The following is a 27,763-nucleotide window of genomic DNA, read 5'->3' on the forward strand; positions in this document are numbered from 1 at the left end:
TTTTAGGGGGTATCTCGTGGCAAAAAAATGACTATTGCTTAGAAGGCCGTTTCGATTTCTATTAATGCCTTTTTGTCTTATGTGATTTTAGGCACGCTTGGGACTCCAGAAAGGCTATAGGGGTCTGTTCTACATCAAAGAATAAAATAATTGAAGTATAATTTATTAATATAAATAGAAATAATAATTGATAAAGTAAAAAAATATAGATACACACGTATACATCTGCAAATATGCCTCTAGTTCTATATAGATAAATTTTCGTTAACAGCCTTCAAAAAAATACGGATTTCCATTAATGTATAAAAAAATCTTATGATTGCACTTAAAACTTGAATTTGAATTTGAATTAAGATTTTAAATCAATATATTTTAAATGCCTTCATTTTAAATCCTTTAATTTTAAAAATCATTTTGAATCCAAAGATTTTAAAGGGTTAAAATTCTTAGTAGATTTGTCAACTAAATTCTTGATCTTTTAAAACTATCCAAACATGATATTTAGATTTTAATAACTTAAATTCAAATCTACATGCGCAAATCCTACTATCCAAATGCACCAATAGTGAACATCGTTTTCAGGGTTTTCTATATTTGATAGTATCACGAAAAAAAATTGTCAAAGGAAAATTATCTTTTGACTTTTCTTGTTTAACTTGACGTGAGTTAGAGTTATTTTCCACTAAATAAGGAAAGTCAAAAAGTAAATTTTCAATTCATTTTAAAGTTTCTACTAAACAAAATATGATAGTTTTCTAAATTTTTTTTTTGAAAAATGATTTACTTTCTAGAAAATGTTTATGCTTTTTTATTTTTTAAATGCCACAAATATGCATGGTATATCATGTAATCTTCCCTACCTCTTTTTTTTTTATAAGTCTTCCCTACCTCTTTAATTTCTCTTCTCTGCGTTTTCTTTCGTACCAAACAGAAGAAAAATCAAAACATTCCTTTATATTTTCAATCCTCTGTAAAAATCACCCCCAACCAAACAAGGGGATAAGACTCATGCTAAAACTAAGCCCAACTTGGCAGTGCCTTGGGTCACCTCGGCCCAATAAAATTTGTACTTTCTGCACCCAAAATAATTTGGGCCAAAATTTCAGAATCGGCCCAATTTCATTTCCCATTCATCTAGTTCCTTCTCCTCCGTAATGCTTATCTACGAAGTTTCAGTGCTGAGATCTCTGAAAGAAAATATTTTCCCTTTCGTTTTTTCTCATTTTCTCGTCAACCAAACAGACCCCTTAGATTCTCCATCTCGTGAGATCTCGCATTCGGTTGGTTTTTTTCTAAGTTCAATTTCTGAGCTTTATCAAAACCCTAATATCCCAATTCAAATTCCACAAATTTTAATACTGTTTGGGTTCTCTTTACATTGCAGATCGAAGAGAAATCGACATGGGGTTCTTGGTGACAACCCTAATTTTCGTAGTGATTGGGATCATTGCGTCAATTTGCACCAGAATTTGCTGCAATAGAGGACCCTCTACTAATTTGTACATTTCTCAAAACCCAATTTTTTTTTCATTTACTGATGTTTTTGGGTTTATACGTGTGTGAATTTTATTAAAGTTGCTGCATTTGTTAATTCAAGATTGTATATAGTGCATAACTGAAGCTTATTTACAGTAAGTAGCTCTAGATTCCATGATATTTATGGTGTTTGGCTAGGTTTTATGTGGTAGTGATTTGGGTTTAAGCTGTGTGGGTAATTTTGTTTTGTGGTGTCATGAAATATGATGATTCAGTTCATATATTAGTGGGAAGTACTTAACAATCTCAACATCATCTTAGATGGGAGTATTTTAATAAGTAGGGAGTTCTCACTGTAGCAGAAGCCATTAATTTGAATGCTCATTACAAGTCAAGTGTCTTGTCGTTCGATGGCATTACCCAATTCTTCCTATTTGTTCGAACCTGAGTTCGAATCTACCCCCACTTCCAACTTTTAGTCCGTTGAGGATCTGTAGGAAAGTCCAAAATTTTGGGACTAAGGCTTGTTGCTCTTGTTGCTGTTGTTGTTGTTGTTGTATGGTGATAGATTGTATATTGTCATATATTTTGAAGTTCATGAAATTCCCAATACCCTTTTTGAATTTCCTTACTTATAGTGGTACATTTGTTTATTAAACGACATTTAAAAGAAGAAGGGTTCCAATTAGCTTAACTAGCAAAGTTTCTAATGGTTGCATAAGAGATCAGGGTTCAATCCTAGCGAACTGTGTAGTTCAAATATTAAGGAAAATTGAACAGAACCTTAGTGGGTTTCTATATACATGGTTTTATTTTTTATTTTCCTCATTAAGATTTTGTGAACCTCTGAAATGGCTGTAGATGTCAATTTTTTAGTTTTGTTCTTTTGGATATTGAGGAATGGGCTTGCAAACTGGCTGATTGTGTGCCAGTTTTAGTTTCTTATTTAGCCTTGATAAAGTTTTGATGTTTTTAATGGATCTTCATACTGATTTCATCGGCAGTTAATTGATTTAAAGAAACTTTTCCCTTCAAATTTGGGTTCAGTAGTATCCTTCTTTGCCAATTCACTCCACCTGGGACCAACTTTGATTCCAAGTGATTGATCATGTCACTCTCTTCCAAATAAAACCACCACAATCCTTTTGCTTGTGCTTCCTTGCAGCTTCCTTATGTTAAGAAATTTGTTTCTTTGTCATGATTATTCAATACTTTTGCTTTGAACAATGTATGAAGATCTAATAGTAGCAGCAACAACAACAGTCTTAGTCTTAAAATTTTTGGTCGGCTAGTGAAGGTCTGATACCCCAATTATTTTTATTTTAGATTTTTACGATTTATGTGTATTTGATTAGGAGCTCTTGTTGAGAAAGCCATGTTTGTATCTTTTTGTGTGTGTGTGTGTGTGTATTAAAATTGTCTGCACTAGAAAGATGCTATTGCATAGTAGGTGTGATAATGAAATGCCATGGTTCACCATCTGTTGGTGGTTTAAGTAAATATGGTAATCATACATCTAAGTTTGCTTGAAATGCTGAACTATGTATATGTTAGGCTTGTATAATTCTTGATCCTTCAAAAATGGTTGCATTTTTCTGCTTTCCATAACCTTATGTTCTTTTTCTAATATGCCTAATCTATTTTTCTCATTGTAGGTTCCACCTGACATTGGTTATTACAGCAACAGTCTGCTGTTGGATGATGTAAGTTCATGTTTAATTATGAAAACTGGAAGTCTATCTGATTTGATGTTTTGCATAAAATTCATTTTTAATATGTGCGCATCTTTAGCCTGGGATTTATATCCTCTTGTGTTTAGCTAGTGCTACATGTATCTTTTATTATATATTGGCAATTACACATGCAGCTGGTGGGTCTTGAATCCATGGCCTTGCTCTTGTAGGGGAGGAGGATTTAGGCAATGAGATCTCATCTGCACACATTTGATCTTTGGCAATTGTTTTTTCACTCCACAAAACCAGTTTTCAAATTTAAACACTGTGTAGCCACTGAATTTGATCCAGTAGTTCTGAATGATTTTTCATAGGGCAAGTTCCTCTAATTAAGATCCTATTGATCTTACCTTTTCTAGTATTTTCTTGGTGTGCTCAATTCTTATTTTAGGAATGTACATGGTCTTGTCTGTGTGGTTGTTTCTTCCTTTTCATACTGTGTATCGTTCTCTTTGCTGAAATTTCATACTATATTCTTCTTTTCCTTAGGTGGGCGATAGTATATCTTGCACAGATGAAACCACTTATTGTCCCAATTCTGAGTGAAGGGGAATGAAGTTCTGCGTGGAAATACCATACAGCGCATTATCAGTAAGCCAACAATATGGATTATGGATTGGCTAGCAGAGTATCTGATTTTGGTTTTGTGGATTATTCAGTAGTATTTTCTTGTGTATGTAATTCTTGTTGGAGCATCAACCTTGAATTGGTTTTACATTGTTGCTTAACATTACATGTGATAAAATTGTTGTATTTACCCTTCTTTCACTTCAGGAGTCATTTTATCAGAGTGTAATCATAAAAATATGCAGTTTAAATGAAATAAGTGATGATAGAGTATTTCTCTTTTTTAATTGTATGGAGGCTATAAAGATAATCGTCACGTTGTCCATGCTAATATGGACTAAGAGAGGCTGAGTTGGTATCTACCTGTTAGTCCTTTTTCAAAATTAGTGTTGATATACAGATCAAACTACAGAGCAAAATCCAAATGAAAAAAGATGCTACTGTTTGAATAAGTTGGGACTTGTACAGCACTAATGCGATGAAGGGGTGGGGCAGGAAAGGGATCGAGGGAGACATAGGAAAGAGGGGAGATAAAAGACAAGAAGACGTTCAGAATATGAAAATACGTACAATGGAGGGTATTTACCTTTCTTTCACACTCTCATTGACCAGTGCTCTGTTAAGCTGGGGCCTCTATAATGAGAACCTTGTAACTTGATCGAGTTTCTGCCTATATGTTTATGAAAATTACTGCGATTTTTTTTTTTAACCCGTTAGCATTCTACTTTAGGTCCAAGTTTTACGGTAGAACAATATTAGGTGCGACTATTTTTACAACTCTCTTTACAACATGTTAATATGATAAGTAATGAATGGAGTAATATTATTTCTACATGGTTTACCAACTGACATTTTTTTTTACCATTGTAAACAAATTTGTGTCACTAGATTTATTATATGTTACGAACCTTTAATGTCTTTTAAGTTTTAATTTCTACACAATGTTGAGATTAACAAGTGAAAAGAACAATTCCATTTTGTTGATTACACTTTGAGGCAGCTCTTATCTTTTATAATAGTGGGATCATTCTAGGTTACAATCCCTTGAATAAAAGCAGCCATCAAGCATCCATCCCTCATCCTTGAGGCTTGACAGCCAACTTCACAGGGAAAAAACATATATGTGATCAACCTTAACTAATTTTGTTCAAAGATCCATAGCGGACCCCAAACTAAGGTTTGTTGGTTATGTTCACAAATGTGGAGAACTTACCATTAAAAAAACATATAGTGATAGATTGCAGACAATATTTCAAATATACAAACTATGAAACCTATGCTATTTTTTTTTTAGAGAAATGATATGTCCACAACATTTTCACAATATTTTTAAAACAAATCTTAAGTGATAGGTTGTTATTGGTTGTTATTGTCAGAAAAAAAAATGTAATCTTAGTATTAGGTTCAAATTTGAACTAATAAAAATTAACCACCTATGATTTGTTATGAAAATATTGTAAAAATATTGTGGACATAGCATTTTTTTTTTTTAAGCTTTAAATTGAATCTTGTTTTTCTAACGTGTGAAAGTGGGCACCAACCCATCAATTCATTTTTAGTACTATTTTTAAAAATGGTGTTTATTTATTTTTTATTTTTACCTTCCATCCTTTCTTTAATTTCTCTTTAAAAAAATAAATCGAACGTACAAGAAGTAAAGAATCAGAAACGACATCGTTTGGAGGGTTTTGCTTTTGAGACTCAAATAAAAAAAAAGCCCATCAAATTAGCAAACGAAACCCAATCCAATCTTTGTGATATCCAGTCTAATTATCCAAATCCACCAAAAGAGAAAAACCCAAAACGTTTTTCTTTTTGGGTAATTACTTAAATTTCAATTCTACTTTTCAAATTTCTAAAACCCTAAAAACCCATCATTTCCTGTAAGGAAAAGAAAAAAAAATGGCAACACTTCAGCTCACAAACCCAAACGAGCTGATGATCTCATCCCCTTCAATTCCAACCCCATTTCAAAACAAGTCATTGCCTTTTAGAAAATGCTTTTCTCAGAGGAAAAGCAGCAATTCTTCGCAGAAACGACACCGTTTTGGGGTTGTCAGTTGCTCTTTTACCCCAATGGAATCGGCCAAAATTAAGGTGGTTGGTGTCGGTGGAGGTGGCAACAATGCCGTTAATCGCATGATTGGTAGCGGTTTACATGTGGGTTTCCGTTAACTTTTTCTGGGTTTTCTCTTAAACTTTGAAATTCCAATTCTTTCGCTCACATTTTGTTACTGACTGTTTGTGTTTCAGTGTTTAGCTTGATACCCATTTGTGGTTGTGCTTCATCTATGTCCATTTTTAGTGTTACATTGTAATCCACCACCATAGTTACTACATTGTAAAGGCATCACCATTTTTATGTTGTATGTTAATGATGCTTGTAATCAGCGTGAAGATTCAATTTTCATTGTTTCATTGGTTGTTTCTTGCGAAATTGTGTTTGTTTCATGTAGCTGTTGTGTTACTGGCTAACTCAATTTCAAGGCACCTTGATTTGGTTAAAAGCTTCACCTTTTTTTATTTTCCTAATTATGTGTGTAACTTCTAGTTGCTTTTTAGATTTTAGTTTTTACTGTCTTTTGTTTTTGGAAGTTTGAAGTATACATGGGTTAGTTTCAAGTTGCATATGTAAGAGGTTATTGGTCTTGATGTTTTACAATTTTTGATATTTCAGGGTGTTGATTTCTATGCTATAAACACAGATGCGCAAGCATTGTTACAGTCTGCTGCTGAGAACCCACTTCAAATTGGAGAGCTTTTGACTCGTGGATTAGGTCTGGCATTCTCACTATGATCTGTTTACTTCACCTTTGAAGCTTTAGGTGTTAACCAAGCAATCAATGCTGGCGGTCAGGTGGTTTCAGTCCAGTTTCAGTCCACTCATAGTCGTGTTTGAACTTCATATAATTGCCAGCTTGCTATTGTCTACATTGTGGTGGTGGTGGTGGTATCATGTCTGTTGATTTACTTACTTGATAGAGATGCAGGTACGGGTGGGAATCCACTTTTGGGAGAACAAGCTGCAGAAGAATCTAAAGAAGCCATTGCAAATGCACTAAAGGGGTCAGATCTTGTGTTTATAACTGCTGGTATGGGTGGAGGAACAGGGTCTGGTGCTGCCCCAATTGTTGCCCAGATATCCAAAGAAGCAGGTTATTTGACTGTTGGTGTTGTTACCTATCCTTTCAGCTTTGAAGGACGTAAGAGATCCTTGCAGGCAGGTGTCCTTTTGGTGTTTAATTGAAATCATGGAAAACTTATTTGTCATTCAGTATATGCTAAATCCAAAACTTCCTAACCAAATGTTTATAAGCTCTTTAGTTGATGCATCATTCACATTTTTTTTCTTTGATAAGTAAGATAAGATTTATTAAAAAAACGCTACTTCATGAAAAAAGATCACAAAGCAGCCAAGATGCATCATTCACATTACTTGAGTTGAGTTGAAATGGATGTCCTATGTTTTCTTTCCTTTTTGAGACTATTAGCTTTAGGAGAATCTCCCTTGCATTTATTCTCCCGAATTCTGTTTTTGGAACTAGAAATGTATTTATGACATTTTGCATTTTTCTGTTTGTTTTGAATTGACGGAATTCATATTCGAAGGATGAAAGATGTTTAATGTACCCAACTCTTTGAGCTGTACTGCTGCAGTTCTTTCATTTGTAAATCATAATCCTGAAGCATCGCTGAAAGCTAGACTTCTACATATATATATATATATATATATATATATATATATATATATTTATTTATTTATTTATTCTTGGTAAGTTACACACGCACTTGATGGATCCTGAACCCTCCACTTAGCACTTATAAGGGGAGGAGGTGCAGTTGAGCTAGAGCTCATTGGCTACATTAAAAAAAGTTTATTGAAAGTGCTTAAGGTAGAGTAGGCTTAAGGTTAGGGAAATATGTGGATTTAGGATTTAGAAATTCAAAAACAAGGTGAGGATTAAAGAATGAGTGAATGACTTAAGGTCTTGGTAGGGATGAAAAAAAAGATTTGATTTAGGGTTATAAGGAGGCGAAGAAAAAATGAGATCAAATTTGTCCACAAGTTATGAATAGTAAAATGAACTATACACATAAACTATAATTTGGATGGTGATTAGGGGTGGCAAAATTTGACACGACCCGCGAACCCGACACGACACGACACGAAATTAGCAGGTTATGGGTTGAGGCTTAACGGGTTCGTGTCATATTCGGGTTGACACGACTAACCCGTTTAATAAATGGGTTGGGTTAGGGTTGAACACATGAAACCTGTTTGACCCGTCTGACCCGTTTAATTAAATGATATTTTACCAATATACCCTTCAAACTCTAGGTATATAAACTTATTAGTTGTTGTGATTTATTTTCTTTGACATATTGTGATTGATTATTTGTGATATTGGGATATGCTTTAACTTTGAATGATTATTTGTGATGCAGTTACTCGTTAGTTCTAAATTTTATATTAAAAATATTTATTTGTTTGTTTTTTCATTAATTTTTATTTTTCATTTTGATAAAATCTGATAAACAGGTCGACACGACTGACCCGTTTAATAAATGGGTCGTGTTAGGGTTGAGAAATCTTGACCCGTTTAATAAACAGGTCGGGTTAGTGTTGACCTATGTAGTCGAATACTCATGACTTGACACGACACGAACCCGACACGCGAACACGAATTGCCACCCCTAATGGTGATAGAATACCTAAGGAGAAGAGAAATGAGAAATGAAACACTAAGGCACGCAAGCATCAACAAGTTTTCTAGTAATCAACTTTTTTTTTTTTAATAAGTAATAAATATGTATATTCCAAAAAAAAAGAAACTACCTCATGCTGAAAATCATAAGGCAGATATAAAAAATTATAGAAAAAGATGATAAAAAACAAAAAGAAAAGATATTAATTACAAAGAAGGGAGCTAAGGAACATAGAGAGAGAATCACTTGAGGTGAGTCCCCAAGCCCTAGACCAATCAAAAAGGGAGCCATTGAAAGAAGTCAATAACTGATTATCAGAACTTTCCATGTCCTCAAACGTCCTCCAATTTCACTCCCTCCACAAACACTACATTAAGCACAGCTTTTCAGGCCAATTCCACCAACCAAATAGAGTATTCACAACTAATCTTGGCAAGACCCAAGAAATCCCAAAAGATCTAAACACCAAACTCCACAAACGATAAGCCTTACCACAATGCAGTAGCAAATGATCCACCGTCTCCCATTACAACGACACATAATAAACCAGTCAACAAAGTCCATCCCTCTACCCCTCAAATTGTCACCTGTAAGGATTTTATCCCATACAGCAGTCCACACAAAGAAAGAAACACGCCGAGGGACCTTAACCTTCCAAACACATTTTCAAGGAAATATAATGGGCGAGGGTCCTCTTAATTTATTATAAAACTATCGGATATCAAAATCTTCATTCTTTGTCAACTTCCATCGCATACGATCTCCATTTTCAGTTAGAGGTAAATTAGAGCCCAAAGTACGGAGAAATGCATCCGCATCACCCATTTTCCAATCATTTGGTCTCTAAATGAAACGAACATCCCAGCTTCTCCATTCCTCTATCCCCAACCGCTCAAGAGAAGAGGCCACTGATGCCCCTTTATTGGAGGCAATCCATACACAACCGGAAAGGTCAATTGAAGTGGAGAATCCCCACACCGTTGATCTGTCCAAAGCTTCACTATCCCCCACCCCTACCTCAAACCAAATATTTTTACTAAAAACTTCCTAGCCCATTTGGATGCTTCTCCATAAACCTTACCACACCCATGTACCCCTCTATCTAGCTTGGAAGTCCAACCCCCCATTCTTCCCCAAACTTTAGAGCTACTACCGTTCTCCAAAGCCTTGTCTCCTCAACCCCAAACCACCATAACCATTTTCCTAGTAAGGCTTTATTAAAAGTAGTTAATTTCCTTAATCCTAACCCACCATTGTCCAAAGGTGCACACCCCTTATCCCATCCCACCAGATGTGTCTTGGAGTCCCCCCACAAAAAATTCCATTGCAACCTCTCAATTTCATTGGCGACATGCGTAGAGATTGTAAAAAGAGATAAGAAGTAAGTCGGAAGACTAGATAATGTACTCTTAAGCAACGTCAGTTTTCCACCCTTTGACAAATACATCTTCTTCTAACTAGCCAACTTACGTTCAATTTTTTCCAGTATAGGATTCCATATAGTGGGGGACTTGTAGGACGCCCCTAGTGGCATACCAAGATAAGTCATAGGCAAAGACCCAATCTAGCAACCCAAGATCTCTACCAAGACATGAATATTAGGAACCTCTCCAATGGGAACCACCTCACTCTTCAAAGCATTAACCTTTAATCCTGTCATAGTCTGGAAACAAAGAAGGAGCATCCGAACATGTAGAATCTGCTCCTCATCTACATCACAAAACAGAATGGTATCATCCGCAAACAAAAGATGTGAGACACATACCCCTTCTACCATCAGCCCTGAAACCTCGAAGTAAACCAGCACCTTCAACTCTTTTCATCATCTTACTGAAAACCTCCATCAAAACCAAAAACAACATAGGAGATAGCAGGTCCCCTTGTCTCAATCCCCTCAAACTCCCAAAAAAGTCAGCTGGAGACCCATTAACCAAAACAGAGAACTGGACTATAGATATACATGTACGGATCCACCTACACCACCTCACCCTAAATCCCATTCTCTTTAGCAAATTTAGAAGAGCCTCCCAATTCACATGATCATAGGCTTTCTCAATGTCCAACTTTCTTCTAATTTAAGTTCAGTGACCCTTGTATAGACTCTAGATCTTAGATTTCCCTAATAGGAGTAAAACTCCTTTGTTCAGTAAAGAAACTCCTATTGAATTGACCAAAGCCCTCACTTAAAGCACATAAGATTTTTCTATTTATAAAATAAAAACCTAAAGCCCACAACTATGACCCACAACCAAAATCATAGAATTATTGAAATGCCCTTGACTTTAGGAAAAAACCAAACAAAACATAAAATATAATATTAATAACCTAATTAGCCTTTTTTATTGGTAGGATACACACACACATTGGGTCTTGAACATATGACCTCTCCCTCCATCCATTAATATGGAAAGAGGAAGTGTCATGTTAGCTACAGCTCGTTGGCAATGACCTAAACAAATACCATGGATACTTATGCTTGGGTTTTGCCCTAAGTTTAGACTTACATATTTTTCTTCCCTAGCCAGGCAATGGTTGTGCCATCAGTGCTTTCAGTAAATTTTGGCTTCTTCCATCAATTTGACCAGTTATGTATTATGGGATATCTTAAGCTGTTCATATTCTCTAAAAATAACCCTGTTGTACTGCTTTTCATAGTCAATGGGTAGTATGGATCAGCTGGTTTGCTTATCTTTAATATATGTATACTAACAGTTGAGTGTCAAGACTCAAGACTAGACATAGAAAACTAAGCCAATAATTTATGATATAGCTGGAGTATCTATATACACACCAATTTCTAATACTTTTAAAGTTCCAGAAGTTATTGTGCATTTACTTGTCTTCAGGCTTTGGAGGCTATTGAAAAGTTGCAAAAGAATGTTGATACTCTTATAGTCATTCCCAACGACCGTCTGCTGGATATTGCTGATGAACAGACACCCCTTCAGGATGCTTTTCTTCTTGCTGATGATGTTCTACGTCAAGGAGTGCAAGGAATTTCAGACATAATCACAGTAAGTGTTTTGTGAAACACTGAACTGCATTTCACATTTTGATCACTGGCCCACTAATTTAAGAAGTTTAAGTTAGTCCATGACTACCCCAACTCAGCATAATATGCTTACATTATTGCTTATATAATAATTAGAGAATTATACACAGCATTTGTGATTATTAAAAATCAAATACACAATACCCTAACTATTCCATGTTATCTTAAATTAGCATATTTGATTTTTCCCTTCCCAAAAATTATCATTTTTCTTATCCTAAATAATTTGAAGATTGATTTATTCTTTTGTAGATACCTGGACTGGTAAATGTGGATTTTGCAGATGTAAAGGCAGTCATGAAAGACTCCGGAACTGCAATGCTTGGAGTGGGAGTTTCTTCTAGCAAAAACCGTGCAGAAGAAGCAGCTGAACAAGCTACTTTAGCTCCCCTAATTGGATCCTCAATTCAATCAGCTACAGGGGTAGTGTACAATATTACAGGAGGAAAGGACATAACCCTGCAGGAAGTGAATAGAGTGTCTCAGGTACTGAAGAAATATAAGCTATTGATATCCAGTATTCTATATAATCTAATGAAAGAAGGCATACTTCAAAATTCATTTTCCTTTTAAATGTGATGAAATAAAATTGAATTTATTGTAAGTGAATGTTCTCATAAGGAACCTTGTCTGAAACCACCACCCCCCCCCCCCCCCCAACAAAACAAAAAATCAGCTGGTTGATTTTGCAATTTCCTTTCTTCTTCTTCTTTTTTTTCTTTTCGTTGTGAATTTGAAAAGAAATGTTCCTTAATGCCCCTTGAAAGAAATTCATATGTAAGTTCATTTTTGTGTTGCTTCGTATTTCCAAATAAAAAAATAATAATTACAAAATCTGGATCATCCTCTTGTTGCTTTCATTTGAGCCAATTGAGGGAACTTCAGCTATCAGGTGACTGATTAACTTTGCATAATAAACATAAAATGGATGCAGCTTCAATTTTTCTCATGATTTCATGTGTTCTAAATCGTCCTTTAGTTTGCAGTGGTGTTTGTTAATTATTATCTTAAATGTATTAGGATCTGGCAACAGTTTCTTAGAAAAAGGGTTGGGGATTGTAATTATTTGCAGTAGTGCTGAGATTTTCTGTTTCTTTGTTTTCCACATGCAGCATACTAATGTCTGCATATGTAAAATGACCTTTTTCAGGTTGTGACAAGTTTGGCAGATCCTTCTGCTAACATCATATTTGGGGCTGTCGTGGATGACCGCTACAATGGAGAGATTCATGTTACTATCATTGCTACAGGCTTCTCACAGTCATTTCAGAAGAAACTATTAACAGACCCCAAGGCAGCAAAGCTGATTGACAAAGTTCCAGTGGACCAAGAAAGCCAGGGAATGCCCTTCCCCCTCAAGTCCCCAACCTCACCTTCAACTGTTCCATCCAGACCGTCTCACCGAAAGCTCTTCTTTTAATTCCTTTTTTTTTCTTTTTTCTTTTTTCTTTTTTCTTTTTTCCTTTCTTCCCATTTAACTCCTTTTGCCATTTGGCTCTGTAATGATCTTGAAGTTGATATATGAGAACTGCATTTTGTTCTAGAGTTTACTCTGTTTTGTATGTAATTATTGAGTATCCTCATTCTTTATTATCTATGTTATCTATAATTGCTGAAATAAACACTAATTTAGCTTCTGCATAGTTTTAATTAATAATTTTTTTCCTTCTAATTTTTTAAACCAAGAGAGTGGATACTTATTACTTATACTATTTAGACTACCACTAATACTACATCCATTATTTTCAAACTTATGTTCTATATGTAACATATGCCTATAATCTTCCTTTTCATTTCCTAGCCCAGAACTAATACATTCTATCTTATCACTACTATATGATGTCATTTTAAACTACCGTTGGAACTTGAGACCGCCTATATGATTCGTGGTGCCAAAAATCGAGTTCCCTAATGCCAAAGACTTACTAAATATTACTTAAACTGGCTAATGGGAGATACACAGCTAGAAATGAAACGACACGCAATAATAAATTAGTAGTATTCATGAGTATAAAAGATTTAGTCAAGCATGGAAGATTTATATAGAAAAATTTACTTAAAATGTGATATAAACTTAGAGCATTAATATTGGTGGTAGGCTTTGATACCAATAATACAAACATAAAGAAGATTATTATCTGAACTAAAATTATTATCTGAACTAAAACTATATAGAAGAAGAAAGTTATATTTTAATTTGTTGTTCTCTTACAAGAGAATTACACTCCGTGTATAGGAGAAATGGAACAAATGAGGACAAATAATAATTCATGTATATAATATTAATATCTTAAAACTAAAGCTTGGCATTTATTGTTGCTACACTCCTATTGAGCTATATTAGTGTAGCATTTCGGTCTCATTCAGTCCAGTTTTGTCTCATTGTCTCATTCAGTCTATTTGGTCCATTCAATCCATTTTGGTCTGCTCAGTCCAGTTTCGTCCCATTCGGTCCAGTTAGTCCATTTCAGTCCACTTTAGTAATGCTTTAAGAGGAGAGCTGCTTCATTGACAATTATGTCTCATTCTCAGCATAATGTTGATTAGTTCTTGATAAAATTACATTTTTCTTATATCATTAAAGTCTTTTTTTTTCCCAAATATAAATGATAGATTTACTTATATCTGCTTACTCTTTAGGTCATTCAAGATGTGTAGAGGACACACCGTTTAAAATGAGTATTAGAAACAAATTCTAATCACACATTACATTATTTACAAAATACCTCAACTTATATAATAATTGAATGTATAATGAGTTATGTTTCCTTTAAAAAAAACTTACAAAATTCAAAACATTTTCAAATAACAAATATAGAAAATTTAATTTAGAAAATCTAATATATAGTATCAACTATATTTTGTTAAAAAATAATCACATTATTTAAGGGTTTAAGACTAACACTTATGTCTTATCTACTATTTTTCATTTTTCACTAGACAAAAATAAATAGTCAAATTTTTCTGCGCATCACGGGATCTATAACTAATGAAGTATAGTAAATAATACATGAATAGGTGTCCTAATAATGCACAGATATCTACAACTTTTTTAGGTACAATAATTCACGGGCATCTATACCATTTTACAAGGGAATCAATTTTTTGCTGTTGAATGGCAAACTCCAATGTAGAATACCCACAAGAAAGAAAAACACACTTTTTTTAAGGCATCAAAAAGCCTACTAATAATTGCACACAAGCAACCCGACTGGGTTTAAAGAGCTAGTCCATGTAGAATACCTTCAAGAAAGAAGAGTATAAGATGTCCACATGATGTCTGAAAGAGTATCAAGCAACAATGCATTAAGAATTTAAGAGGTCAGACACTGAAGCCAGCTGGGGTAGTGCTAGGGTTTTTATGATGCACTATTGGCGTGATTGGCATACAATCTTGGCATTTATCATGCCAGTGAGGTCAGAAAATGGCCATCACCTATTATTCAAGAGTAATAAACTGTCTACCAACGTATAAATCAAGATGCATGGAAGTAGAATTCATTTCTAGGGAAGCCAAAGAAGACAACCTTCATCAACAGCTCAGCTTACGCAGTTGTTGCTGGTTCAATCAGATAAATATTCACACTTCATGGGAAAAACATGATTAAATTAGGCGTAGAGAAATCATTGCAGGGGAAATTAGGAGATCAATTGCACATATGCTTCAACTCATGGGACAAATGTAAAGAATCGCTATTATATACAAATTTCAGTTTTTAAGAGGTTTTGATGGAATTGCAAAAAACTTGACATTTTGGACTATATAAATCATCTACCAGCAGGTAGCTTACAATTACATATTTGCACAGTATCTATATACTACTGTAAAGAAAGGAATTTAACAGATAATTTACACATTCTTGAGAATGAGCATTCCCATTGATGTTCAATTAAATCACAAGAAGAAAGATAATTCAGGTTTTGGGGTAAAGGCGAGCACACTTTCACCAAAAAGTTCAAACAATGATGCCAACATTTGTCCTGCATCCATGTCCTCCTTCCAAGCCTGAGAGAGAACAGTAGACGTTTTTACCACTCTACCACCAACCTCCCGTCCAGGTAACTGCCGGGACATTGATGACAAACCAACACCAGAACCACCTGCAGCAGTGGAATACCCACCCGTTGTCCCTTGTGTGTCAATTTGCATTGAGTTCATTGGTATTACACCCATTTTGCCATCTGTTGCTACTTTCTTAAGTGATGGTTGATGCATTAAGTTGTCTGTGCTTGCCTTGCGTTTTTCTAGATGGATAAGAAAGCAGATAAGATAAAGAGCAAAGAGGATCAGGAACAATGAGGTAAGAGCATTATTGCAAAGCTCATGCAATGGCTTTATGCACCCATTTCAAATAACCAAATACAAGATATATGACATTTAGGCTTTTTAAACACCCATTTTCAAATAACCAATCACAACATATATCTACATGCACACACAGTTACCAACTGCCACCAATACATGCAAAGAGTTGATCTCAAGTTTACATTCTTGTATGCTGTATCACATGCAACGCCATCTCACCCCCAAACCCCCATCAATAACCCCCCACCCCTCAAACACACACTCTGTCTTCCAAAATCATGTTTAAAACAAACCATTTGACCTCCTGTTAAAACTTACAATAAAGGGCATTCATGCAGCACACACAAATACGCATGATATATGTATCTATTGCATATTATTAATGTAAACCTTGATGAGACAGGTCATACTTGGCATTGTAGGCACAACTTTTGCATTGGTCTTCAAGATGGCACAAGTTGGTGGAGAAAGCAAACCAGGGAACATCTTGACCCGATCATACATGCATTGGCCAGCCGCAAACTAGAATGTTGATGGCTTTGTTAGTTCCACAGCACATCCAAGTCAAATAGAAAATCCATATCCAAAAAAGATATAAATAACAAATGTCATATTGGACAGAAGCCTAGGGGAAATTTTTAACTATGGATAATCTGATCAAAAGACACATTATTCTGGTGTACTGGTGTTACAAGAGTAAGTGTAGTGGTGAGACATGATCACCCATTAATTCATTGCTCAATTGCTAGAAGGTTATGGTCCTTTGTTATGCGAATTTTGGGGTTCAATGGATAGTACCTTTGAAAGTGGTTGTGTACTTCATTTGGGGGAATCTTTTCAGAAGGCAGCTTGTCATTGATTTATGTGGACATTTTGGAGGGGGATGAATAGTTGCACATTTTGTGAATTTCAGGTTCGGTGGATAATACATTAGAAAGTGTGTGTTATTCATTTGAAAAGGTCTTTTTGGAAAGCAGCTCCTCTTTACCTTATATGGACGATTTTGAGAAGGAGAGAGAGAGGGAGCAGTATAAGTGCGTGTTTAATGGCATAGAGTTATCCAACCAAAATCTTTACTTTTGCAGTCTTTGTATGAGTGGTCTACTGGTAATGGCAGAGTTATATTGCTTCTTTTGTATAGTTTGTTAATTATTTGTATTTTAGCTTGTAATTATTTAGAGGGTATCTACATATAGTGCTTGCAAGTATAGATGTCCTCGCTAATAGAGAAAGAAATCAGGGCTTTTTTAGCATACAACACATCAGCAGGTAAATCTTTACTACTTGAAAAAATGAAATATGAATCACCAGCAAGGCCCCATAAACACGCCAAGCTTCATGCCTCTTCATCTCATTCTTTTGCTCCTCAAGTATCATTTCTGGCGCCAGAAGTTGCAAATATGGCTCAAGATTTGGTAATATAAGCAGCCGAACCTGCTCAGAGTTTAGAAGCATAAAAATTGCTCAAACAAACGTAAAAGAGGATTTTACAAAGGAAAGCACAAGAAACTAAGAAACAGGCAATAACGACAGCAACAACTACAACTAAACACATAACATGCATGGTGTGGTTCAACATAAAACAGGAACCATAGGAAAAAGTAAAATACCTCCCAAAAAAATCTCTCTTTTTTTTTTTTTTTTTTTTTTGGTTGCGAAAAAGGGGTCTAGAGTTCAAGCACCAGATGTGTGTAGTCCCCTTGTCCTTCACACACCAGGTAATTACAAGGAGGAATCCCTTGATATAAAAAAATTATAGAATATTTCCAATCTAAAATGACAACTTCATATAAATCATGTAGCATCCTCCCCTTGATATTAAAAAAAAAACATAGAGATAAGAGATTACCACACTAGGTCCAAGGGCTGATAGCCCTTGAATTGCACCATAATGTTGAGGCAATGCTTTGGTTGGGTCCAAGAAAGCATGAAGCAGAGTCCTTGTGACACGTGGCTGAAGATTGTGATAAACATGTCCAAATCTGCATAGTTGTACTAGTGAGTATAATTATATATATTCTCTTGAGAGAGAAAAGAAAATTAAAGAGGCTCAGCATTTTCTAGTCTCTTTATCTCCAAATATAACTTACATGTAAAGCAAACTAAATCTGAACAAAGATAAAAATGAGTAGGCATTTTAATTTAGAACATGCATGCATAATACTTGGTTCAAGGGCAGAGGAGGCTTGGTTAGCTTAAAGATAGCTCAACTCAAGGACACCTACTTATATTCTACACTTTACAAAAGTAAATATATCATATTATGCATGAAATTACAGTGCTATAATCATCAATTATGTCCATTTTTGGACTGCACACAAGCACAAGAATAAGGCATCATAGAAATGATTTTTATGTGGAGGATAAAAAGCAAATATTTAACTATTGTGCTGAGTAACTTCCAAATAACTGAAATGCAGAAAATGGCAGAAGTTTAATATACACAAGGATTATACCCATGCGATACATAGATTAATCACAAATCATATGTAAACTAAAGAAGATATTTCAATAATGTAATAAAAAATATATATAGCAAAAATGAAACAACATTCTCTTAATGTTACACAACGAATGCCCATTGTATAAGACCAAGTTTTTATTTTTAAACCAAAGATTACAATAGAGATTATAAAATAAATTATGAAATTTCTTTCAAATTCCTTGAAACTTTTAATAAATAAGTTATAATCAGAATAGTATTTTAATCTCATTAAATATTTGGTAAAAGAGTTTCACTTAAAGTAATCTATGTAAATAATTATATGTATTTTTTTTTTTTTTTTATAAGTAATAAAAATATATTAAAAGAAGAGGGGTGTCACCCGAGTATGCAGGAAGTATACATCAAGGACAAAAACAAATCAAGTGCATAAAGTACAAAAGTCCATGAACTTATATATATTATTATACGTACTTATTATATGTACTTATATTTATCAAAAAAGTATATATATTATTATACGTACTCATAATGAGTCATATGGCGAAACTTTCATACAAAACATGGAGCACACATAATGCAAGCACAACGAAAACAATCCAACCTTTATTATTAAAACAAAAAATTATGGTATATTATTAACATAATGAAACTTGTTTTAAATTTTTAGAAACTCTTGGTAGTAGAACTTTAATTGCAAGTGGCATTTTTTAAACTTTTTGAAACATCAGCAATAGAAATAGAGTTTATTATGTTAATTATTTTAATATACTTCTAGCATGTGTCACACGACATAAATGAAAAAGGCGGGGAAAAAAAAAAGAGAGGGCATACACTTGTGTAACCACAACATGTAGGACACAACTTTTATCATATAGGTAAGAATAATTTTATTGAAAATGGACTACTTCATGCAAAGAAGGCACAAAGTAAATCATATGATTTGCGCAAAAGTTTATATAATATTAATTTTTTATGAATGTTTTGGTGACAAACTGACAATAACTAAATGGTAGATTATTATATAATTTAACAATTCTCATATGGTGTACTAGAGGATTTTTTTTCTTTTTTTGTGTTTTCATAGGTTTTAATCACAAATCATGTGAATTTTTTTGGACTTAAATTAGTAGTGTCTCATTAATTCAGTGAATGAAATCAATCTACATAATTTACCAAAGTCTTACATAAAAAGTAGCCACTTGGCACAAGGAAAGTGAACCACTCAGCACAACCACAACTTCTAGGATCCAACTTTTATTATAAAGTATTTGATTTGCATAATTGTGATCACTAAAGCCGTAATGTTAATATTCTCCATCAAGTAAATCTCCCATAGAGTTTGTCTAATTAATATACAACAGAAAAAATTTATCACCTTTTGCATATTGAAGCAACAATGTTTGCTGTGAAGTTCCTAAGTTCCCAATGATTGTCAGAAGATCTATTCCCTAATCTTTTTGCAACAAGGCATGTAATAACGGAGGGCATCAATTGGTGTAGCTGCATAAGATTAACACAACATTAGATAGGCAGCAAATCAACCCATGATATAACATACATCAAATAAGGTACTCAAAAATCAGCAGATTAATTTCCCCACTAATGCCAAGCCCATGGTTTATAATCTAACAGGCCCCAAAAATGTGATAACTCATTAAACATCAACCATAAAGAAGTTCTGTGCCATCCTATTTATAGCATCCTGTTGTGCATTCAAGATCAAAGGGTCAAAATGTTCAGGAAAATCAACAATAGACAGATATCATCATCCAACTAGATCGTTTCCGGGGTTTCTGTCTCTTTGTTAAAAGCTTCAAGTGGTAATCCCAAAGCTTTAAATCATTGTTTAAGATGAGGCACAAATCACTACTAAATCCTTCTGATGGTCATGTTGAGGACTCGTAATTCAGCAACAAACTTGTCATGGCTATACATGTACATAAATTAATAGTTGGCCAAAATGGAAATGACTAAATACTTACATAAGGGTCTATGTGAATGTGTGGATTCCGAAGAAGGCTTCGAACCACACGCATCAAAGCAAAAAGGAGAGGGAAATCATTCAAATTGCGCGTAACCTAAGACAAAATGGGGAAAATATCAGTTAAAAATGAGAAACAAAAAAGTGATCTCAACCAAAAGCGTGTTGAGTATAGACAATAAGAAAGATAGAGGCTTATAGCCTCAAGATCACCTCATCAGCAATGAAGTATGTGAAGTAAGGAACTAAGGGATGCAAGCCCGAGTCTGTGGCCAAGCTCACTAATGCTTCTTTTAAGAGGACAGAGCCAGACTTATTCACAATCAATTCCGTGATATGTTTAAAGTATAACTGCAGAGGCAATATCAAAAAAAATTGGAGATAAGACTGTTCCTTGAATGGAAATACAAAAAAGAAATGCATAGAGTAAGAGATATGGAATATACCCGCAGTTCCCCTGACAGAACATGCTTAACTGGTAATTTAAGGTCAATAAGAACTTCTGAGTACTCAGATTTTTTTCCATCAGAGGGTACTGCAAGTGCTACAAACAAAGCATATTACCAATCTAAAGCACCAAATATGGGGAAATTAAACTTTCAAACAAAAATAGACTAATTAAACCAGACATAAAGATTAGAGATTATAATGAATTTAGGAATTACTATATTTTCCCACTCTACCTCCCATTCAAAATGTAAAATTCCCACATGTTGGGCCTCACTTATAATGTATTAAAAAAAAGGGAATTACAACATTTTGAAATGGATCAAAATATGCAAGTAATCAAACAGAAACATTCTCAGCAGCAAATCCTTTCCAATCAGAAGTTACAAAATAAAAAATAAAAAAGTAGAGCATGTGTTAGAAGGGCAAGTCTCCAATTAGATGAGAGATCCCTCATTTCTTCAATCATATTGCACCTAAGTTTAGCAAGAAGGCAATATACCTTCAACTGAAGCATTTTCAGGAATTGCAGGTTGAACTCCTTCAATTGCCAGCCAGTGAGTATTAACTGATGTATCAAGTGGTGCCTTTGCCAAAGGTGCGTCAATAACCTATATAAATCAAGTAAAATACAAGAAAATAAAGGAGTAATTTAAATAATTTAGTTATAAAATCCTACTTAATATCATTTATAGCTTCTTACATCTTTAAATTCCACATCCTTGTCATCAATATAAAATAAATCCTTGTGTCCAGCAGCTCTTTTGAACCTCAGGGGATCTCCAGATGTGAACCCATATATTGGCTGAAGCAGGTAGAAAGACACAGGTAAGCAAATGGAAACCTAAGAGAACCACAAATACACACAGCAAAGGAAACATCAGCCGAATAATATTAATCTAACTTACCTCCACATTTCTTAACTTAAGTGCACCATCCACATCATCAGCTGTCAAACTAGTCCGCCTCGAGTGGCGCATGCATTTAATTGCCTCCTACATTTCAAAAAATACAGAACATCTCAGTTTCTTTAAAATGCACTTCAATTGCTCACTTTGCTTTTATCCTTGCGTCTACTAATCATATCTATGTGTTTGTGTGCATTAAATAAAACCGGAATTATCATTAAAGAATACAAAAACTTTTAACACTTGGGTTTGTCCAGCTCCAATTAATTCCACCACCAGCAAGTGAAACTAAAGCTAGTTCTTGAATTTCCTAACCATCACACTGTCCAATTAATACCACAATGCTACATTTACATGGCACATAGTACGTACTACAAAACTCTCACAAATGTACCAAACTGAGCAAAAATCCAAAACAACCAAATTCAAAATGCCATACCTGCATGATCTCGCGAACCCGGTACTCGACATCTGGGGCAAGAGCCAGGGCAACCTCTGGGGACAAGTTGGTAATCCCAATGCTCTGTGCAATGACCTCAATTGCCTCCTTTGGCACAATGCTCATCTTTTCTTTTCTTTTCTTTTTTTTAACACTTCAATAACACACACTTCATTAATCTACTTACTCCATACCTATATACAAGAACTCTTTGAAGCTATTAGGTAATGTAAATTCAAAAAGCAGCTAAATTTGCATCTGGGTATTCCAATTTCTACCAAAATTTTCATCTAAACCAATAAAACCCACCCAAAAAAATAATAAAAAAACCCATCTTGGCATATATCCATAGCTATATCTATCTACATCCATACATACATATATGAGAGATTAATAAAAAAAGAGAAGAATTTTGAAAAGAACAGTACCTGAAGACAGGATGTGAATATTTTTAAATTTAGGGCTAACTGTAAAAACTGTAAGACGAGTCTAAGTGAAACGGAAAAGACATCTCTGTCGTCAAACGAGGTTTACTGGGCTTTTCATTGGCTTTGGAAGTTCAATTTGGACTCTCGGCTCATATACATGATGCCGGCCCAAGGAAGCAGTGTTGGGCTGGAGTTTCTCTCTCTCTCTCTCTCTCTCTCTCTCTCTCTCGTGAGTTGTTATGCACATATAAGTGGAACCCACATATCTACTTAAACCCAAAAATAAGAACCCACTTATCTATGACGACGAGCCTAAAGAGTAAGGACTAGGAACAAGCTCTTTTTCTTTTCTTTTCTTTTTTTCTTTTTTGAAATGGTTAAAAATCTCTACTCTACTTTCTTTTCTTTTTTTATAAAACAGAGGATTTATTTATTAAGTAAGGAGCAATGTTACAAGCATTATCCATTGGGCACTCACAAGGAGTGCCTAGTTGCAAAATATCGTGCACATATTTTACATAAATAAAATTTGAATATTCATTATATTCTCTAACACTGCATTGGTGCTCACGTCCCCTCTTTCCTAGTTTATTTGTCACACCATTTGCTTCACGAAAGATGTAATGTGGAAGGATAATCCATTCTTGGCCAAGCAACATCTTGCAATCCAAAATCAAAACAAAAAGTTTTGGTGTCAGAACACCATATGTTGTTAACCAATTGATAAGAAATTAAGAATCAATTTCTAGGTTTATATGTTTATATCCTAATTCCCAAGCCATTTTTAAACCATATCTAATAACCCATATTTCTGCAATATTATTTGAGGCAATGCCAATGTGAATTGAGAAAACTTTTATCCATCTTCTCTAAATGTCTCTTAATACACTGCCACCACCTGCTTTTCCACAGTTATTTTTAGAACTACCATTTGTATTTAAAGTAACAAAGTGGGGTTGTGGAGGATGCCAAGATATTATTTTAGTGACTTTTGTACCTTTTGTTTTTCTATTATATGCAAGATGATAAAATTCTGCAGCTAGATGTAAAGTTTTATGCATAAGCTAGTTTAGTGTTTCAAATTGAGGATTGAATATCCTATTATTCTTAGAAAGCCAAAGTTGCCAAATTCCATAAGCAAATAAAATATTCAAGGTATCATTTGAAAAGAGCTGGGAGATATATTAGTCAAATTTTTGTGTAACCATTCTGCTAGTGATTTATGAAAAAAAGATATTTCTTGTTGTCTTGGAAGAGCAATCCAAAATTCTTTTACCCAAGGGCAGTCTTAAATGACATAAAAGTACTTTCAAGATTTAAACATTAGAGACACTCAGTGCTAATATCATGTTGGTGGTGAGTAATAAATGAACAAGTCAGTAATCTATTATGGGTGCATTTCCATTGAATTTTTTGTGAACATGGGGTTTTTCATATCCAATTCCATCTACTTTTATAAAATCAAATTGAATCCCTTCATCAGTGTATTATGTATATGAATTTGGATGCTTCTTTTATAATGCACTGGCCATTACCATTTAGCCACATTAGTTTGTCTGGTTGGATATGGTATTGTGCCAAAGGAATACCTTCAATAAGTTCATTGATTTCGTCAGGTAGTGGAATTGTTAAAGATTTTAGATTCCATGCACCTACTTGATGCATGAATTCAACGTTAATTTTGTTTTCTGCATAGGATAATAGGCCCTCAATATGATACCTAAGAGGTCCTCCTAGTATCCAATTATCATTCCATACATTTATAAGGCATCCATCTCCTACTAACCATCTCATACCTTTAAATAGCCATTTACCACCTATCTGAAAAGTTTTCCAAATATGAGAGGAATTTCTAGAGGAGTGGGTATCCATTAGGGTGTGATTAGGAAAGTACTAGGCTTTAAGGAGTTTGGCCCACAGGGAGTCTGAACTTGTCCATAAACGCCAGGCTTGATTCATAAGACTCTACTACCAAACCCGAACCAAACTCCTTCCCTCCCCTTCAACCCCTACCCGTAGGTGCCATTAGACCAATTGGGTAGAGTTTGAGAATTGCCTTTAAAATTATTTCTTTTTTTAGCAATATTTATTTGTTATAAGCACACACACACGAAAGGTCTCTAATTTTAATGGTGCAGGAAAAGTAACAAATAATTGATTATTGAAAGTTGAGAAACACCTTAAAATTTATTTGTTTAATTTTTAAAGTTAAAATGTTTATGTAAAGGGTTTCTACTTTTAGTGGTTGATTAATATTGTAACTTGTAAGTATAGAATTTTTTAGATTAGATGTTAGAAGTGACGTTAGTTCAAAGAGTTTCACTAAAAAAATTCCAATTACAGAAACCTTTTAGGTTTTTGTCGCTAAATTTTCTGTAACAAAATACAATTGGATTTGCTGCTATTATGAAAAATAAGTACTTGTCCCCAAGAATAAATATTTGAAAATTAGAAATCCCCATAGGTTCCTTCGTTTCTTCTTCATTTTTTTAATATATATATATATATATATATATATATATATATATATATAATCCCTTATTTCTTTGGAATGGGAAAGTTTTTATTCATCATACATTCATACCCATTCTGGATAGCGAAAAATGGAGCAAAGTCAAAAGCTACTTCCAAGAAAACTCACGTCAGTGTCATTCTAGTCTTCTATTGTGAAGGACTTCAAGATTGGGAAGCAAACTTAACAGAGGCAAATGACCAGCTAAAATCTCTGGTTGAGCATGCAGTAGAGCATCCATAGCAGTGGAGCTAAAAATTTAGCTTTTTAGCTCCACAAAAAGTTACTTTATCTATTTTACCTACTCACTTTACAAAACATGCTGCAGCAGTGGATCTATTTTAACTTTCAACACAATAAAATAATATAAACATCACAATAAAATAATATATCCACTACAATAAAATAATATATCCATTACAATAAACAATAATCACAACTACCCTCAACCGCTACCATCGATTCTTCCACCGCCGCCACCGCCGAAAAAAAAATTGGCTAAAGTTCCCTGCACACAGACAATTCTCAATCTAATCTTTATATCAAAACTTAAATTCTTTTTTAGTACTAGTTGATGGACAGAGATGAAATCAGTCAACCAACATTTCTCTATATAAACGTGTATTCTAGAAACTGTGTAGGATGTGGTTCTTTTTACAAACTTCATTTTGGTTCTTTTTTTAGTAATATCATGGTTATGAAATCCATATTAGATTTTTAAAACTCAAAGAAAATGATTTGATTGAACAGGGTGACTTGAACGTAAATGCTTAATTTGACAGTAGCTTAAAGAAAACCACACAATAAATTCCTGCAAACAGAAAAATTCCAATACATTTCATCACAAATACATTCAGTCCATACACACAGAAAATTACCTTGCACACAGAAAATTCCCAATACATTCTGTCCAATACAAATACGTTCTGTCAATACATCCATGTTCAACTGACCTGAAGTGAAACAGAGAGGTGGGTCTGAGCTGAGAGGGTTGATCGGCGTGGGTTTGAGCTGAGAGGGCTGATCGGCGGTGAGCTTGAGAGAGTTTTGAGAGAGTTGAGTGCTTGGACGGCGTGGGTCTGAGGCCGAGAGGGTTGATCGGCATGGGTCTCAGTTGATCGGCGGTGGGTCTTACCAGGTGGAACGGTGACGTTGAAGACGGCAAGGGCCGACGGCGGCGAGCTTGAGAGAGTTGAGAGCTTGGACGGCGTGGGCTGAGGTTGATCGGTGGTGAGCTTGAGAGAGTTGAGACGGCGTCGGCGTGGGTCTCAGCTGACGTTGAAGACGGCGTCGGCGGCGGTGAGCTTCAGAGAGTGACTGTGAAGAGAAAGAGAAGGAGAGAGTGAAATGGAGAGACTTCCGGAGTGACTGAAGAGAAAAGATAGGGTAGCATGAAATGGAAAATGGAAAAGACCTCTCTATTATTTTTTAATCCATGCCCGAATAAAAAAAAAAAAAAATTATAACTTTCAGCTACAGTGCTCATGTATTAATACATGAGCACTGTAGCGCAAAGCTAAAATTTTTTAGCTTTGCCTCCACTGCTGCAGGAGGGTTTTTGTGGTTTGAGTGGAGCTAAAATAGCAATATAGTTATTTAGCTCCACTGCTGTGAATGCTCTAAACAATGGTTGTCCTGCATTGGTTTCCCAATTAGTTAGATTTCAAATCTTCATCCATCTCATGAATATGGTAGAAATGTTGTCAGCTAATGCATTGGTAAATGATCTGGGATCATCACATTATCTTGGCATAAAAGTTGTGGGGGAAAGCATAGTTAAAATTCCATAGTGATCAACTCCTTTTTTATATGATATAATTTCTTACAAACCAAATTGGAAGAAAGTTCTTTTAACATATTGCATGGAAACTTATAGTCATATAACCTATTTATTAGCTATGTGACTTGTTTAAAAATAATTTAATGAGCCATGTGGTCTTGTAGATAGTCTTATGAATCATTATGTAATGGGTTAAAACTTAAAAGAGATTGCTAGCTGCAAATTGATTCAAAGGAAAAAAATTTCGTGATTGAAATCTACATTTATAGACAACTAGATGATATCCCGTATGATGTGCGGACTACATTATAATTTCATTTAAAATTATTTTTATGTATATTAAAATCTACATATAATACTTAATACTTTTTTCTTTTCTTTTTTGTATAATATTTATGTTTGCCCACAATATTGTTAACTTTGAAACTTGATTTTCGTAATTCATATTTTATTAAAAAAAATTGTATAACATTGTAAGATTATAATACATTATAATATTTATTTTTAAAAGTAGATTTTATTTTTCAAACTGATTAAATGATTTTGAAATCGACAAATAAGAATTTAAAGTATAAAATACTTTTATATCCTAAAATTACATAAATAAGCAACCTATCAATCACTTTCTCAACCACTCTATTCTCACAACAAAATATGGAGACCTTGATCACAAACACCCAATTAATTATCTCAATAAAATTAAGGAAATCATTTGTAAGTATCAACATAAAGAGAACGTGATTAAACAAAGAGAAATTTGCTAAAACACATTCATTTATCAAAATTCAATTGTCTTTAGTTGGGCTTTTGCATCCTTAAAAAAAAGCGAAAAACACTTTTAATTCACCATCGATTTTTGTTTTTATCACTATGGCTCATACCACACAAAATAGCAGTAAAAAAAACTTACAAAGAAACCTACAGATTATGAATTCTAACACAATTTAAAAAAAAAAAAAAAAAAACAGCTAACTTCATAAG

The 27,763-nt window shown here is 34.3% G+C and overlaps 3 protein-coding genes across 8 annotated transcripts; 2 read left to right on the forward strand and 1 right to left on the reverse strand.

Annotated features, from left to right (window-relative positions):
- The first annotated feature begins 1,144 nt into the window (after nucleotides 1-1,144).
- On the forward strand, nucleotides 1,145-4,063 carry LOC142637983 (V-type proton ATPase subunit e1). The gene is made up of 4 exons (XM_075811970.1): nucleotides 1,145-1,280; nucleotides 1,385-1,499; nucleotides 3,132-3,179; nucleotides 3,699-4,063. Exons 2-4 carry the CDS (start codon nucleotides 1,402-1,404, stop codon nucleotides 3,763-3,765), a joined length of 213 nt encoding a protein of 70 aa, XP_075668085.1. The 5' UTR covers nucleotides 1,145-1,280; nucleotides 1,385-1,401; the 3' UTR covers nucleotides 3,766-4,063.
- A 1,539-nt stretch (nucleotides 4,064-5,602) lies between these two features.
- Nucleotides 5,603-13,085, forward strand: LOC142641654 (cell division protein FtsZ homolog 1, chloroplastic). Its single transcript, XM_075816131.1, has 6 exons — nucleotides 5,603-5,936; nucleotides 6,454-6,553; nucleotides 6,767-6,996; nucleotides 11,330-11,497; nucleotides 11,788-12,021; nucleotides 12,686-13,085. Exons 1-6 carry the CDS (start codon nucleotides 5,679-5,681, stop codon nucleotides 12,953-12,955), a joined length of 1,260 nt encoding a protein of 419 aa, XP_075672246.1. The 5' UTR covers nucleotides 5,603-5,678; the 3' UTR covers nucleotides 12,956-13,085.
- Nucleotides 13,086-15,207: 2,122 nt separating this feature from the next.
- On the reverse strand, nucleotides 15,208-22,611 carry LOC142641612 (transcription initiation factor TFIID subunit 6-like). Of its 6 annotated transcripts, none has more exons than XM_075816080.1 (13): nucleotides 22,491-22,611; nucleotides 22,063-22,256; nucleotides 21,624-21,710; nucleotides 21,419-21,520; nucleotides 21,218-21,326; nucleotides 20,715-20,803; nucleotides 20,482-20,619; nucleotides 20,270-20,365; nucleotides 19,663-19,787; nucleotides 17,691-17,823; nucleotides 17,150-17,275; nucleotides 16,252-16,363; nucleotides 15,208-15,780 (listed from the first exon to the last, which is right to left on the reverse strand). In XM_075816080.1, the coding sequence occupies exons 2-13, from the start codon at nucleotides 22,186-22,188 to the stop codon at nucleotides 15,431-15,433; spliced, it is 1,593 nt and encodes a 530-aa protein (XP_075672195.1). In that variant the 5' UTR covers nucleotides 22,189-22,256; nucleotides 22,491-22,611; the 3' UTR covers nucleotides 15,208-15,430. The 6 variants fall into 6 exon arrangements, with proteins under 6 accessions (XP_075672195.1, XP_075672191.1, XP_075672196.1 ...); XM_075816076.1 differs by having other exon boundaries at nucleotides 20,715-20,812; XM_075816081.1 differs by having other exon boundaries at nucleotides 22,063-22,216; nucleotides 22,491-22,606.
- Nucleotides 22,612-27,763: the final 5,152 nt, after the last annotated feature.

This window comes from Castanea sativa, chromosome 6 (assembly GCF_040712315.1).
Source record: "Castanea sativa cultivar Marrone di Chiusa Pesio chromosome 6, ASM4071231v1".
NCBI classification, from domain to species: domain Eukaryota; kingdom Viridiplantae; phylum Streptophyta; class Magnoliopsida; order Fagales; family Fagaceae; genus Castanea; species Castanea sativa.

Excerpts from the sequence above, each read along its gene's own strand:
- LOC142637983 (XM_075811970.1), top strand. The coding sequence starts at position 1,402 with ATGGGGTTCTTGGTGACAACCCTAATTTTCGTAGTGATTGGGATCATT. Across the intron at positions 1,500-3,131 it reads AGAGGACCCTCTACTAATTT|GTTCCACCTGACATTGGTTA; the intron begins GTACATTTCTCA and ends TTCTCATTGTAG. Across the intron at positions 3,180-3,698 it reads ACAGTCTGCTGTTGGATGAT|GTGGGCGATAGTATATCTTG; the intron begins GTAAGTTCATGT and ends TCTTTTCCTTAG.
- LOC142641654 (XM_075816131.1), top strand. The coding sequence starts at position 5,679 with ATGGCAACACTTCAGCTCACAAACCCAAACGAGCTGATGATCTCATCC. Across the intron at positions 6,554-6,766 it reads GCTTTTGACTCGTGGATTAG|GTACGGGTGGGAATCCACTT; the intron begins GTCTGGCATTCT and ends ATAGAGATGCAG. Across the intron at positions 11,498-11,787 it reads GAATTTCAGACATAATCACA|ATACCTGGACTGGTAAATGT; the intron begins GTAAGTGTTTTG and ends ATTCTTTTGTAG.
- LOC142641612 (XM_075816076.1), bottom strand. The coding sequence starts at position 22,188 with ATGAGCATTGTGCCAAAGGAGGCAATTGAGGTCATTGCACAGAGCATT. Across the intron at positions 20,620-20,714 it reads TTCTGTCAGGGGAACTGCGG|TTATACTTTAAACATATCAC; the intron begins GTATATTCCATA and ends TTGCCTCTGCAG. Across the intron at positions 20,366-20,481 it reads CATACTTCATTGCTGATGAG|GTTACGCGCAATTTGAATGA; the intron begins GTGATCTTGAGG and ends ATTTTGTCTTAG.